General features: G+C 37.3%; 1 protein-coding gene across 5 annotated transcripts in view; it reads right to left on the minus strand.

Moving 5' to 3' along the window:
- The window catches only part of LOC133994913 (pre-B-cell leukemia transcription factor 3-like), a 52,744-nt gene that overhangs the window by 37,445 nt on the left and 214 nt on the right, over window positions 1-15,085 (minus strand). For all 5 annotated transcript variants that reach the window (XM_062434145.1, XM_062434146.1, XM_062434149.1 and 2 more), the window contains exon 2: window positions 13,055-13,128. In XM_062434145.1, coding sequence (XP_062290129.1) covers window positions 13,055-13,128 — 74 coding nt within the window. The remainder of the gene's footprint in view (window positions 1-13,054; window positions 13,129-15,085) is intronic.

A 15,085-nucleotide genomic window follows, 5' to 3' on the forward strand; every position in this document is an offset into this window, starting at 1 on the left:
TCATCCATAATACCACTGAAAGTTACAGATCTACAGTTTTTAGTTTTGCTGCACTGCTCAACATAATAGAGCTCAGAATTTAGAATTTAGCCCTATGTTCCCTAATTTCTAAGAAATTTCTTCCCATCAAAATTAGGCCCTATGTTCCTTCAGCTTTATGTTCCCTCAAGGATTTTCCACCAAATTAAGCCCTATGTTCCCTCAGGCCTACATTCGCCAGATTATAGCTACTAGCAGATCGTCGTGAAGTCACAGTGATTTTGACCTTTGACCGCTAAAATCTAAACAGTTCATCATTGAGTCCCAGTGGACGTAGGTACCAAATTTGAAGCAATTCTTTCTTCAAATTTGGACATACTGTACAGTATATACATACAGACAACCCGAAAACATATTGCCTCTGGCTACGGCTATCGCTGGCTGAGGAGGATCTTCTTTTTTTTCATCTATGAAAACGCTTGAAAGACAGATGAAATTCTTTATTTTATTATTAAACTGAGGGAACATAGGGCTGTGGGAACATAGACATGCTCCCTCTGCATATAACTCTATATTTGTTATATATATTTGTTCAGACCATAAATCAATAGGACGAGCATTTGATTTTCATGACGGGTCCCAAAATGCATTGTATATGTGTTTATCCTGATATTACACAAGTTGAACACAGCTTTGGATGTATAGTAATGAACCAAACAACAAATTAAGTCTTTGCAAATGGAAATAATGTCTGTGTTTATTTGCATATAGAGCAGGGAAGTTAGATCCGATCACAAGTGATGGTTTGTTACACTGAGCCATCTGACAAGTTGTCCTTGATGACTATTTGGAAAAGGGAACTTTCAAAAAAGTAGGACATGTACATAGGACTATGATTGGTCCAAACCATTGATGGTCAAGACACAAGCACATAACTTGAAGTCCGACAGATTCTTGCGTGATCTTGTGATGTGATCTCGTAAATCCACCTGCCTCACAAGGTAACTGCTGCCACTCCACTGCCTCAAAGCTACAGTATGTTGTTGCTTTTTGTTCATATAGTAATTCATAAAGCTCATCTTCATCCAGCATCCAGTTCTTAGTCTAATCTTTTTTAGGGGTTATTATTAAAATCATTCTGCACTTCCTGCTGTGCTGAGTGTGGGGAGTGATGAGGTCACAGCCTGGATGACAAACACCAATACTGACCATATTCTACCTTCACATAGAATCTATTCCACATAAGTTGGCTGACTGAACTAAATCAGGTGCCAAAATCAACAAATCTCAGTCATATATTCTCTTTATATTTGTATATGTGCACTTCCTTATGCTGGATAAAAGCACTTACAGAGCAAAGAGGAAAGGATTTAAATCCCTGCTTCCCTCAATAATTCACTGTCTGTTTACAGCAGAGTTAGAGCTGTTCCATTTAACACATCCAATCCATTGTTTAAAAAAAAAACTGTGATAAACATGAAAATTGCTAAGCTGGGAAATGAAAATGTTGAATGTGGTGTGAAGATTCAGCTTTCTTTTGGTCCCCTCTCCAAGAAAACATCCTACACGACACACTGCAGAAATTCACTGTCTAAAAAGTGAGAACCGCTTCAACACAACAACACAGCATTTTCCCTCCTCTTAGGTTATTGTGTACCTTTTCTCCTATATTCAGAAACAATTTATCAGAAATATTATAACAAAGACAATGATTTTAAACAAAGTTTTGGCTTAAATACTGTATAAATAGAGGCTATAGTAGGGTTCATCCTCTGGTGAGCATGAAACAAGTGTGAAATTTACATTATTTTGGGGAATCTGCACTCTAAAAGTTTCTAGAGGAAATGGCTGGTGTAAGGGTCATGGGGATGCCAAAGATATCTGTAGCTAATCTCATGAAAAGATAGCATTAGATAAATAGGAATCAATAATCCTTAATGAAGCTGAGTGTATTCTATTTATTTATGTGGAAAAAAAGACATTCACAATCACTATTTCATGATCCTGGAGAACGTTTCATATAATATCACAAATACAAAATGTTTGATTGCTGATTTTTGATTATTTAATTAAACATAGTCAAATCTGTATATATTTGCATATACAAAAATGTGTATCACCTGCACACATACACAAACAAACAAACACACCGATAGATTTTATTTCCATTTTTTCATATTCTGGGTCACATTAGGAAAAGTACAGCTAAAAGAAATGTGTAAAAGGTGTTTTTACAGCTCTCAAATGTAAAAATTCATTCACACTACACTGTGAGCAAGACTTCAACCAAAATATGTAGGTCAGTGAATGTACAGCAGCAATACAATATATTCTGAGCATAGTTCACATTAGGTTTAGAACTGGATGTTTCTCTGGCAGGCATTTGAATTGGATTAGGGATTTAGCTTTGGTCTGATGCATAAGTTCCTCCCTATAAATATCCTCACATGAAAATAAGCCTTCCAGCTAATTTGTGAAGCCCTGCAGCAGCTTGACTCACAGCTAGAGGCCTTTAGATCTTCTGTGGACAGATTTTACACAGGCCCTTTTAAGTTTTTACACTTGAATTTTGGCAGATGGCGATATAAGTCGACTGAGCCCTCCGTTCAGTACGGATGGTGTTGGTATGAATTAAATATAAGAAAATGGAATCAAACAAGCCTGTGAGAATTATTTGTCTTTTTAAAATGGTAATGAACTCTTGATGAAATGTTCATGTTGTTGCTGGATATTTGTTGTGGCTATTTCCTCCCTAGGTTTAATACAGGTGGTGACTCAAAGACTGTACAGGATAGTGATTGCTGGAATGATCATATAAATGATTTGTTTACGAAGCTATCTTTAAAGTGGTTGATTGTTTTTCAGTTTAAGTTTCTAAAATTATTGTACCTTCCCAAAAGTGCAAGAAAAGGTGTATTAGGTATAATGAAGTATAAATATCCTACAAGTATCTTTGAACACTCCCAGCAGCCAGCATTTTTTCTGGCATTTGTGATCTTTGATTTACAACATTGCTTAGATTTCAAGTTGACTTCTATTTGCCTGACTAGGAACTCAGATTGTTATTCATCATGTTGACTCTTATTGCCAAGAAGGCATGTCGTAACCCTTACATACTGCTCATATTCTACATGGTCACAGTGAGAATCTCCTCATAAAAAGTGTCAATACCAGATTTTGACTCACAGATGTGTTTAGAAAGCATCAATAGTGGATCTGATCAATAAATGTGATTAAACCTTCAGAGAGCAGAGAGAGTGTATTTTTTAGGTTTTACATCAAAACATCTCCTATCACACAATATCATGTCCTATTTGACCTAAGACATGAAAATATAACATAGCAATAATGATGTAAATGTATTTTATAACTTTATGGAAGTGTGGGGTTTATTGTATAACCATTAGAGCCATCAGTCTTCACTGCTACATCATAAAAAGAAATCCTCATAACTACTATCTTATTAAAACTATCAACTATTCATTTACCTAAAACACATGGCCATAGATACGGAGATAATTTGGGCCACTTTAGGAAAAGTTTCATGGTAATAGAACATTTGGGGTGTTTTTACAGCCATCAAATGTTAAAACAGGTCAAATCTGACCTGGAACAGTATGTAAGGGTTAAATAATATGAGTCAGTCACAGGGTATATGTCAGAAAAAAAAGAGGATAGAGGAAGTAGAGTAGAGAGTAGTGTGCTGTTGAGAGTGTGACTCCTTGTGTTGCAACACTGATGGATAGTGAATGATCACCCTCACCCATGAAGTATCTTGAAAGAGTATTTTGAAGTAGGCATGGAACTACTTCTCCATTAGTTACACTATATGTGCGCAAATTTACGGTCTTTACATTTATTTATACAATATTAGTTGTACTTTTTCTGAATAATGTTGGACAATTATAACATGACTTCAAGTCACTAATCAGTTTAGTTTATTTTGGTTTGCACAAGTTAAAATTTACATCAAAAAATGACAGATAATATAGATTACAGGGCGAGGCAGAAAACCCCGAAATGGGTTTATTTAAAACCTCCACCTAAAAAATGTTAAAATTACACAATATTACAGAAAATAATATGATACAATGCGTGTGTACAATGTATAAATATGATCTGAAGTTTTTGAAATAGAGGAGCAGAGGAGGTATATGGCTCTGATAGGATTGCGATCCTAACGAAACGTTTCTTTAGGATCAACATTTTATGGAGAATAGTAGGAAAAGCACTTCCCAAACTAAATTACAATATGAAAGATAAGGATACATTAGACTGCAATAAAGAGTAAGATCAGGATAGAGAAAAGGTCAACTCTCCACTTTGTAAATTCCAAACACATTTAACATTGAACACCAGCTACAATCTCAACCACATAGACAATCAAGACCATCTCTGCATCCATCTCAACATGAGAGGAAACACCAAGGTAAACATGGAGAGATTAAACACTGACTGCAGTCACAGCCACATGGATCTTCTCTGCCAAGTATCCTGCTAGCCAATTCACAGGCACTGGATAACAAACTGGAGGTCCTCCGTGCCCATATCAGTTTCCAACAGGATATCCGGAACTGTGAAGTCCTTTGTAACTTGGCTAAATCCTGACATACTGGACAGCGCCATTCAACTAGGTGACTCTTTCTGCATCCTGATCTGACAGAACAGGCGGAGGCATGTGCTTTATGGTGAATAAGGTTTACTGTGACAATGGGAATACAAACGCAAATACATGAACTACTCGCAGAGTAATCTCTCATCAGTAATCCTGATGCTGTGCTCATTGTTGTTGGAGAATTCAGTCAGGCTGACATTAAGAAGGTGATGCCTGACTTCCATCAACATATTGACACTCTCTGTCACTGCTATAAAGAAAGGCAAAGCCGAGACTGTTTCACCTTAGACCAGGCATGTCCAAACTATTCCATGAAGGGTCGTGTGCCTGCAGGTATTTGTTCCAACCAATCAAGAGCTCATGGTTTGACCAATCAACTGTCTGAAGACTGAGATCAGCTGATTAAATGAGTCAGGCCTGGTGTGCTCTTGCTTGGAGCAAGAGTGTCTTGACAGGGAACATCAGTGCCTGGTACAGAAACAGCATCAAATGGCGCTTTTCCACTATACAATTCCAGCACGACTCGACTCAACTCGACTCGTTTTTTTTTGTGTTTCCACTAGGGATAGTACCTGGTACCTGGTTCTTTTTTAGTACCTGCTCTGGTGAGGTTCCAAGCGAGCCGAGCCGATACGGCTCGGCTCGCTTGGTACTTTTTGTAATGGAAAAGGTCTGTTCTGGAACCGTACCGAGTCGAGCCGAGTAGTGCTAGAACTGTGTAGTGGGAAAGCGCCAAAAGTGACATGGCCTCCTTAGTCCTATTGTAGCACTAGATGCCTTAGGGACAGGACTTAAATTAATAGTATATTCAGTATATTTCAGCAGTTCTATCACAATCATTAGCATATAAGCGTCACAAAAGTAGTGTCAGGATGGAAATGTTGTCAGGTGGGAACCTAAAAAATTACAAAATTATTGATGACAACACATCACTTTACTTTACAACTGTTTGTGTTACAGCCCAGCCAGCATGTCCATGTGGGCCCCAGAAGGGATCAATTTGGGCTGCAAATATGGGTCAGAGGTGGGTTTGTCTGCAGTTTCCATGGTGGCCCCACCTGTGTTTGCCCATATGGGTTTCAAGTGGGTTCTGACTGGGTTTCAGGTGGGGCCCAACTAGCCAGGCCACTTGTGTGGGGCCCACATGGACATGCTGGCTGGGAGGGGAGCTGATGTAAAATATTGAAAACAACACTGATGCTCAGTGGAACATTTACTTTAGAGAAATGACAACTGAATACCTTAATAAAAGCAAAAGTTCCTGATTTTATTATTGGTTTTATTATGTGACTATGCAGGTGTTACAAACAATCCAACAAGGACATCCTCTATTAAACCTGAACGCTTTAACATGGTCTGACACTTCTACAGCACTACTGCCTCTGACTAGTCTTCTCTACCAGAGTGTCATATGACAATTTTTTTGACTGATGAGACCGCATAAATGATTTGACATGTCTTACGGTATACATTACAGTTTGTTTGGCTTGATATTTACACCAGTTCCAAAATCTTAATGAGCAAAAATACATAAGATTGGATCTGTTTTTTTCAGCATGTAATTGTGTCATCAGATTAGTCTTAGTAAGAATTCCCTCTTTGTGTATCTAGAAAGATGGACCCTGACATTAACTAACAGAATATACACAGACATGTCATTGCTGCAGGGGACAATGTGTTAAACACTGCTTATTTATACTGAAAAGTTATCATTGTTTCTGGTACATGCTCCTTATCATTCTGTGTACTTTGTTGTTTTAATGAGACTGTCCTACCAAGAAAAATGCACAATTGGCCATAATGTCACCCCACTAACCTTAAGCCATGGGATTAATATTGAATCCATGATGATAAAGGTTACCTGCCTTTAAGGTAGTAACTTTAACCCACAGTCAAATGATGTTGTCACTGCCAACAGGTGCACCATTTTTAAAGAATGCTCCCATGTATTGCTCTGGTATCACATGGTCAAACCACATATTTGATCTTTTAATTTTGAGGACTTGTTAGTTTAACTGTACATCCCACATATGGATACTGGCTAAAGAGTTAATACTAACAAGACTAGGTCAAAAAATAATAAACATTTAAATTAAAAGAGGGCTTTTAATTTGAAACAGCGGATATTAGAAGTGGCGACCAATCCCCTAGGAAGTGTGCTGGGCTTTGACTGAAGCCAATTATAGGGCCTGTCTCAATACCAAGTATGCCATGTTTGGACTTAGTTCGGACTTGGCAAGTTGGGCTTGTGAGTACAAACTTCTGAGGACGGAAGGATGCAGTTGGGTCTACCATATGGGCAATCTGGGCAAGTGCCCTGATAATTATCGTCACTGTTGGAAACCTAATATGTTCAAAACGAAATATGGCGTTACAAAGTTTCCACCCAAAAGCAATGCAATTATTGCCGGCAGTAAAAAGTCAAGCAGGGTACATGAGCTTCAGCACAGGAGCTCCTAGAGGTACTAATCCAGCCTTGAGTATGATCATTCTGCAACTGGAACAGCAGCAGCTCAGCTTCAACAACACTACCAGACTGTACTGTGACAACATCTCATCTCAAAGCTCCACTAACACTTTTTTATCACAAACAATAACCTCACTGACAGAGAGATGCAGTAAATGATGTTATTCAATGTGTAATGTAGCTAGAATAAAAATCCAAACTGTTATGTAGTTCAATAAAATACAATTGAATATAGACTGATGTGTTCATTTGAATACATTTCTATGTATGTAAATGTGGTGATAGCTACATATAGAGCCTAGACGCAGCGCTGTTGTTCTGTCCAGTAAAAACATGAAGCTTCACTTTACATTCAGACAAACTAATGTGGCAGCAACAACTGTTAGATTTCATCTATGAGAACAACATTTATCTTCCAAAAAGGAATTATATTATATATCAAAATGCTACAATGACAACATAGCCAGTGTTAAATCATCACAGAACTGCACAGATCAGTTCATCAGATGATGTCTCCCTGCTGCAAGAAGCTGAGATGAAAAGCTGATCTCATCCAGCTAGCAGCTCCGAAACATTTCCAAAATATACGTTATTTGGATCAACTGACCCAATACTATGAATCTAAACGGTTACTTTATCGCCTGAAAAAATATTAAAATCTAAAGAAGTGACATGTTGTCATATTATCCTAAAGTGAAAATTACAGCAGATTTTAGCCTGGCTCAAAATCTCTGCAATTGCTGCCAGTTGGTGCATAATGCATTCTGGGATACTTTGCAATCCCAAACTTCAGCTGACCAACGATGGATCTTCATCACTCAGTCAATGAGCCACTCAGTCACTCAGTCCAGCCTGTGCAGGTGTGTACACAATTGGATACAAATTGTGGGGTGACTGACGAGTGAAATAATTGGTTACTTCTAGGTTGTGTCAGGCTGTCTACATGAACCAACATGAATACCTCTGATTCTATGAGCACTAGTACAGACTCATTTCCCATATTAACAACATTACTACTTTATTTCACAGAGACCCAAACCACTTGGTCCCCTTCCCAGTGTCTGCCTGAAGATTTGCACCTTGCTTGCACGAGACTATGGATTTTGTCCCAGATCTCTTCCATTGTAAGTGCCTTAGGAAGGGATCTTGTAATGGTCAGTATGAACAGGATCAATTATTATGGCAAGAAAAACAGGTTTTGGCATGATTGTCCTGAGACAGACAATTGTGAACCTGTCCTTTAATTCAGTTCAGTTCAGTTTTATTGTCATTCATACATGTTAACAACATGAAGGAACGAACTATGTTACTCAGGTCCAGCAGTGTACAAAATAAATAACAAAATAAATAACATCAAGAATATTAACACATTTAAACTTTCACTTTCAATGTTCTCATTCACTGTCCTGGCACATAGTGGTGCTGTGATCCACTAATGGCATTTCGATGTTCAATAAACTGTTACCATTCAAAATAAATACTTAGCTACTATATACACTGAACAAAAATATAAATGCAACACTTTTTTTTTGCTGCCATTTTTCATGAGCTGAACTCAAAAATGTAAAACATTGTCTATATACAAAAAAGATCTATTTCTCTCAAATATTGTTCACAAATCTGTCTAAATGTGTGTTAGTGAGCACGAGACAATCCATCCCACCTCACAGGTGTGGCATATCAACATGCTGATTAGACAGCATGAATATTGCACAGGTGTGCCTTAGGCTGGCCTCAATAAAAGGCCACTCTGAAATGTGCAGTTTTGCTTTATTGAGGGGGTCTGGGGGGGGGGGGGGGGGGGGGTCAGAAAACCAGTCAGTATCTGGTGTGACCACCATTTGCCTAACCCTAACCTTTAACCCTAACCCTAACCCATCTCCTTCGCATAGAGTTGATCAGGTTGTTGATTGTGGCCAGTTAACAATATCCAGCAAGCACGGCCATTGAAGAGGAGTGGACCAACATTCCACAGAATGAAGTCTAGCCAGGTAGAGTTTGGAGTAAAATATGGACTATTGGGAATAAAAGGGTACGTGCAGTATGTTGTTTATTTATATTTATGATTTTTTTAATTGATTTTCTTATGGACAGGGGATACAAGGGAATGTGCGATATATTATTTATTTACTTCTGTTTGCAATTTTAACTCTTTTAATGTGTCTCTGTATTTACAACAAATTGCCTATTGGAGGACTTCAAAGTATTTCTAAGTCTAAGTCTAAGACTGTATTAACAGCTGTCTGCCTCTCAAACTCGAATGTGTTTAATCCTGCTGCTGTTTTCCACAGGAACAATATGTAGGCATATCAATATTTATGAGAGGTTCTGCATTAACCATTTGGGAGTTAACTGTAGGGGGTGGGATATGAGGTTCGTTCACGTGGACACATTTTCAGGTTGATTGTGATTCATAATGGGAAACGTGCGCACACATAAATCTGATTTTTTTTTTTGCCCCTGTAAATTTACAGTATAGATCCTATGCACTGTTTTATAATTGAGCTGAATCTCATAACACAAAAAAAACAGTTCTTTCAAAGCATTGAGAAGCTACAGCAATCACATCAGAGATTCTACCATTAGTGCTCACACTCTGCTCTATTTCCAAACCACTGACTCCTAATGTGGACTGTAACGTGTCACAGAAGCAGCCAGTAGCTCTAACAGGATACTTGTTGTCGAGGATTGACAGATTGGCAACATGATGAAAACAATCTATTTTTTTTAGCATTTGTTTGCATACACTCTCTATAATGAACACGTGGACAGATTTATTCATCTCATTAGCTCTCTATTTGATTGCCCTGAGACTGAATGTCCCCATAGACTTCAGAACTGCTTACCTCTTCAGTCTTGAGTCAGATGGTAAATCAACTTAATGATTTCAATTGCCTTCACTCCCTTTTACTACAATCTAGGCTCACAATTGATTTAGTCAAATGCAAGTGCAGATAAATGCAGTTATGATTCTGTGTGTTTGAGGAGGATGATTCTTGATAGTTGTACTGACCATTTGACCAGAGCAAAACATCTAATAAGACATAAGTAATATAAAAATCGTATAAGAAAATTGGCATGAAAGTACCATGTTCATGCGCTCCAGAGGATGAACTCTCCATTTGGAGCTTTGACCTCTGTAGAACAACATACTGTTCTGTCAGACATGTGTGACAGACAACTGAAAAATGCTGATTTCAGTATAGACCCAATGTAAGCTGAAGAAAGCTTACACAGTGCTACAGCACGATAAAAGTAAGCATTAGACTCAATTCAATGCAGATAACACATTCTATGCAAATTGTAGCCTCATTAGGTACAAAATAATCAAGGTTGGATTAGTGCACCGAGGGGCCTTTTCTTTGTGTTTTTTCTTTCTTTTGGCAGTCCTGCAGGGCTTTTGGTTACTGTCCATTTTCTGCTAGTTGATGATTTTTTCACACACTCATTGATACAACCTAACCACAGTGCATTGTAGCCTGTTAGCCAATCATCACTTGCTCATCCATCAAACTGACAAATAAAACAGTCAATCATGAGACTTCATTTTCTTGGACACAACTCTTATTTTATTCCAGTTGGATAATGCTGATGTTGGGTGTAGACCTTGTAATTCTACATCCACTAAGTTTCCATAATTATCAACATGAAGAGAATAGTTTCAGCCCTGTGCCATATTTCTATAGAGCCCAACAAAAAAAATTAAAATAAAAACCCTTCCCCCCCCCATCACGAAGGGCCCCTTTCTGCTCAGGGCCCCTGGGCCACGATTGCATATACAGTAGATCCGGCAATGAGAAAAATCCAAAACTGAGTTGTTGTTCCTACAGTGACACCACTGCACTAATACACTGATGTGAACACTTCCAACTGCTAAAGTACAACACAGACAGTTCACTCAGAAGACTAACACCATTTCAGTTGTGAACTAAACCGCAGGAAGAGTGGCAGGGTGATGTAGAGGTTACTGTCTCTTAATATCATCATATAGTCTGCTCTGACATTTGCAGCAGAAGTACAGTGCGTAGCACAAGTGGAAGGGTCAACTGTCACTGACTCTCATTCACCTCTGCAACGTGAAGCTCAGTGGCTTTGACTTGTTTTGTTGCACGTGGCAGGAAAATGTGAACATTCTATATTTTTCTTTTTTCACGAAAAAAAAAATCTTCATAAAAATGTAGTTACTAGCAATTTGATCTAAACTGCTAGTTTCTAACTGCCAGCATCTACTTACTGTGCATTTAATTGGCAACATGTACCCACTTCAATCATTTCACAATATTGTTCTTATTTATTTTAACCTTATACACAAGTAAAAGAAATCAACAATCAGCAACAACCGGTCCAGTAATAAACATAATCCCCACAACAGAGAAATAATATCAATAATAATACAAAAGAAGTAACTGACAGCATTTATCACCGCTAGACAGCTCATGCTTTACACAAAGCCTCTATAGGCATTATAGAGTCAGAATAAGAGGAAAATATATATGTAGGGCTCAGTGACAAATAAGAGCTGGCAAGATGAGCAATTCAAAAATGTTTGTTTTTAAAAGCAGCATCAGGTTTGTTAAAATGTACATTTTGTATTTTTGTTGCTTTTGTCATTTGAAATGACATTTGCACCATTTTTTACCAAAAGTAAGACTGAATGCTCCTGAAAATGTCAAATGGTGTAACCACAAAAGAATGATACATATTGTATCACCTACAGTGTATTTAAGTGGATTTATTCAAATAATGACGTAATTTAAACAATGTAAATGTTTCCTGATCTCCATGATTCCCCAGATGACATGTAATATTTAGAACAATTGTATTCCATTACCTTTATTTAATATAAAAGTTATAATGTAAGATCATGCCAAACTAGTTGATATGGGGACAATTATCATTGACTATTTACTGTTTTTAAGCAAGTTGAATGATTTGGTACAAAGTTTTTATGGTTACACCACTTAGACATTTTTGCCATAATCCTCTAATATATTCTCTCAAAATGGATTAAAAGCAGAAATGTCATGATGGTATTCATGTTTATATTCACGATTTAACCCCTTTAAATTTGACTAAACCACAAAAAATGTCATTGACCCATAGACAAATGACAAGACACAATATCTACACCCCTCCCTGATGGACTTATCTGGTTGTGTTAGCAGCTGATAATTCAAGATTAAAACAAAAAAAACAAAAAAACCCACAAATTCTTGCACACAGTTTGGTTTTGACATTGAATGGAGGGAGCTTCCATAAGCAGCCATCGCTGTAAATAATGAATGTTTTTTTTTTTCATTAATGAGCAGATGAATGAAGAAGTGTCATAGTCCATTAACACAGAGTTCTGAAGTCCTTTACAAAAGCCGGATTACATCAGATTGAGAGGACGTGATATAAAGAAAAAACACAGTAAATGAGCTCCATGATGAGAGCTTTGTATTCAGCACAGAGGAGGTAGGTTGTTTTACCGACTGTGTCAATGCTGTGAATACACAAATACTCTGCTGCATTATGGCTTCTCTCTAGCTCGAGCCAGCTCTGAGCATCACACACATATACACACACACTTACACACACATACACGCACAATACAAGCTGTATGTTTGCAGCACTCCCTGAACACATTTGTTTACATGGTTACCAGGCACTCACTTCACAACCGCTGAGAGTCCTGCTCCAGATGAAGAGATGATGAGTACACCTCTGCTGTCTCAAAGCTTCACTGTCTGCCACACAAATACACACTGCACTGCTTTGAGTATGCATGCATTTTTTTTTTTTTTTTTACTGTTTTCTGATGCCACAGTATTATCCACTGCAGAAACCCAACAATATGCAGCTCCTTATAGCGTGAACATGTTTGACCCAAGCAGGGTTTGTTTTGCTGCCTGAGGTCGTGTGAGAATCATTTTCTTCAGATGGACACATTTGGTGATAAATGGACAGATAGGAGGAAAGACATGATATCAGCGAGATAATAAATCACTCACCTGTTTTCTCTTTGATTTCACAGAGGACGCTGAAGAGTGCAGGCTTCATCCGGTGGCAGTTCAATCCATGTTTCCTACCAAAGCACAGAGACAGTGTAGATTGAAGAGCCACAACATTTAAACAAGATATAATGGAATGATTCATATGCAAGTAAATATTATCAGCTCCTTTTTCACCTGGGGAAGAAGAAAAACATGAAATGAGTGATCGATTATAATGTCAAGTTCATTTGGTGGAATAAGAAGCCACAGCATTACATCAAGTAGGATGGAGAACCTTCATTTTACACCTTAAAAGCCCCTTAACTGTTCATGTTACGTTAAGATTGAATTTATACATACAGTAATAAGTCAATTTAGTGGGTAAAGAGCTGCATTTAATCAAGTCCATTTCAGTCTGTTACACTCAGCACCCATTATCATGGACACCACCTTTTTAATCAACCAGTGACAATACATTGCTTTAATATCTGACTGCTACCTGGTAACTAAGACTTTAATTAGACCAGTAGACTTTTACTTTGACTTTTACCGATAAATGCTGAGTTTTAAGTTGCTGTATGACAGAGAGCAGGAAGAGGAGTCATGTGGGTATAATATTATATCATCATTTTAACCCTGACATACACATTATGTATTTTATGTAAAGTGAAAATGAGCAGAACTTTATGGAGCTGTGGGGTTTATTGTATAACCATTAGAGCCATCAGTCTTCACTGCTACATCATAAAAAGAAATCCTCATAACTACTATCTTATTAAAACTATCAACTATTCATTTCACTAAAACACATGTCAATAGATACAGAGATCATTTGACCCAGAACAGCCTCAATGGACAAAAATGTGTAGCATCTATACAAAAGTATAACATTGGGCCACTTTAGGAAAAGTCATCAAATTTTAGGGTAAAAGAAAATTACATTTGGGCTTTTTTTTTTTTTTTACAGAAATTTGACCCTACCAAAATGTAAGGGTTAAAAGATTTGATTTCAATTGTAAGAAGCACAAGATTTTTAAGTGGACTTCAATTGATGACATTAATCTGATGGGTTATTAAGTAAGCACAATGATTTTTTTGCAGCTTTTTTTTGTTTTACAGTAAGAGCCATTTATTATAAATGCTGTCAAGATATGTCCATATCTATGTACACCATGTACATTTGAGATGCCTTCAAATGAGGTCACTCAACCTCTGAAACATATGAGTGTTATGTTATGCCTACTGAGATGTTTGAGCTGATGGCAGACATAACCAACATGACTGAGGTATCAGAACAATCACTGCCTTTAAAACAGTCATTCAATGAAATGCAATTACAAGAAAATTGCTAAATGAATGTGACTGGTTAAAATAACCATAATGAGAAAGCCCAGGAGACGTTTGGCAATGAGTTGGTCATCAATGTTGTTGATATGAATAAATAAAGACTTTTTAAAAAAAGAGTTTACATAAAAAGTTATATATGTGTGTATATATATTTTTATTTTTATTTTTAGGGTATGTGTACCTATAGATTATATGATAAAGGCATTTCAAGCATGATTCAGAAATGCCCCCTTACTGTATGTTTAGAGACGGTTTTTATCATTGCATGGCATCATTAACAGTCTGTAACTGCCTGTCATTCCTTATTAAATGTGTTGAAAAGTTAGAACTCTTCCCCTCTCCTTTCTTTTCTTTCGCAGGCAAACAGAATACTTAAGTCATCTAACAAGATATTATTGAGACTCAGAATTTTACGCACGAACCTACCGCGTCTTTGGTCCATAATGTGAAAGGTCAGAACATGCACTCACCAGCAGGTTTTATTCACTTCTAACTAACCTACATTATGAGTCATTCATTTCGTCTTTGAAAGCTTTAGATGATTACATTAATATTTCACATTAATGCATAATAATACAGCAGTGTTGTCTGATCAGAAAACATAGCCTACCGTTTCAAAAGTTGCCTATGGCCGTAGTTAAACATTGCAAAAACCTGAGTAAAGGTGTAGCTGCGTTTAATGGAACTATATTTGCATTCATT

This window comes from Scomber scombrus, chromosome 15 (assembly GCF_963691925.1).
Source record: "Scomber scombrus chromosome 15, fScoSco1.1, whole genome shotgun sequence".
NCBI lineage: Eukaryota > Metazoa > Chordata > Actinopteri > Scombriformes > Scombridae > Scomber > Scomber scombrus.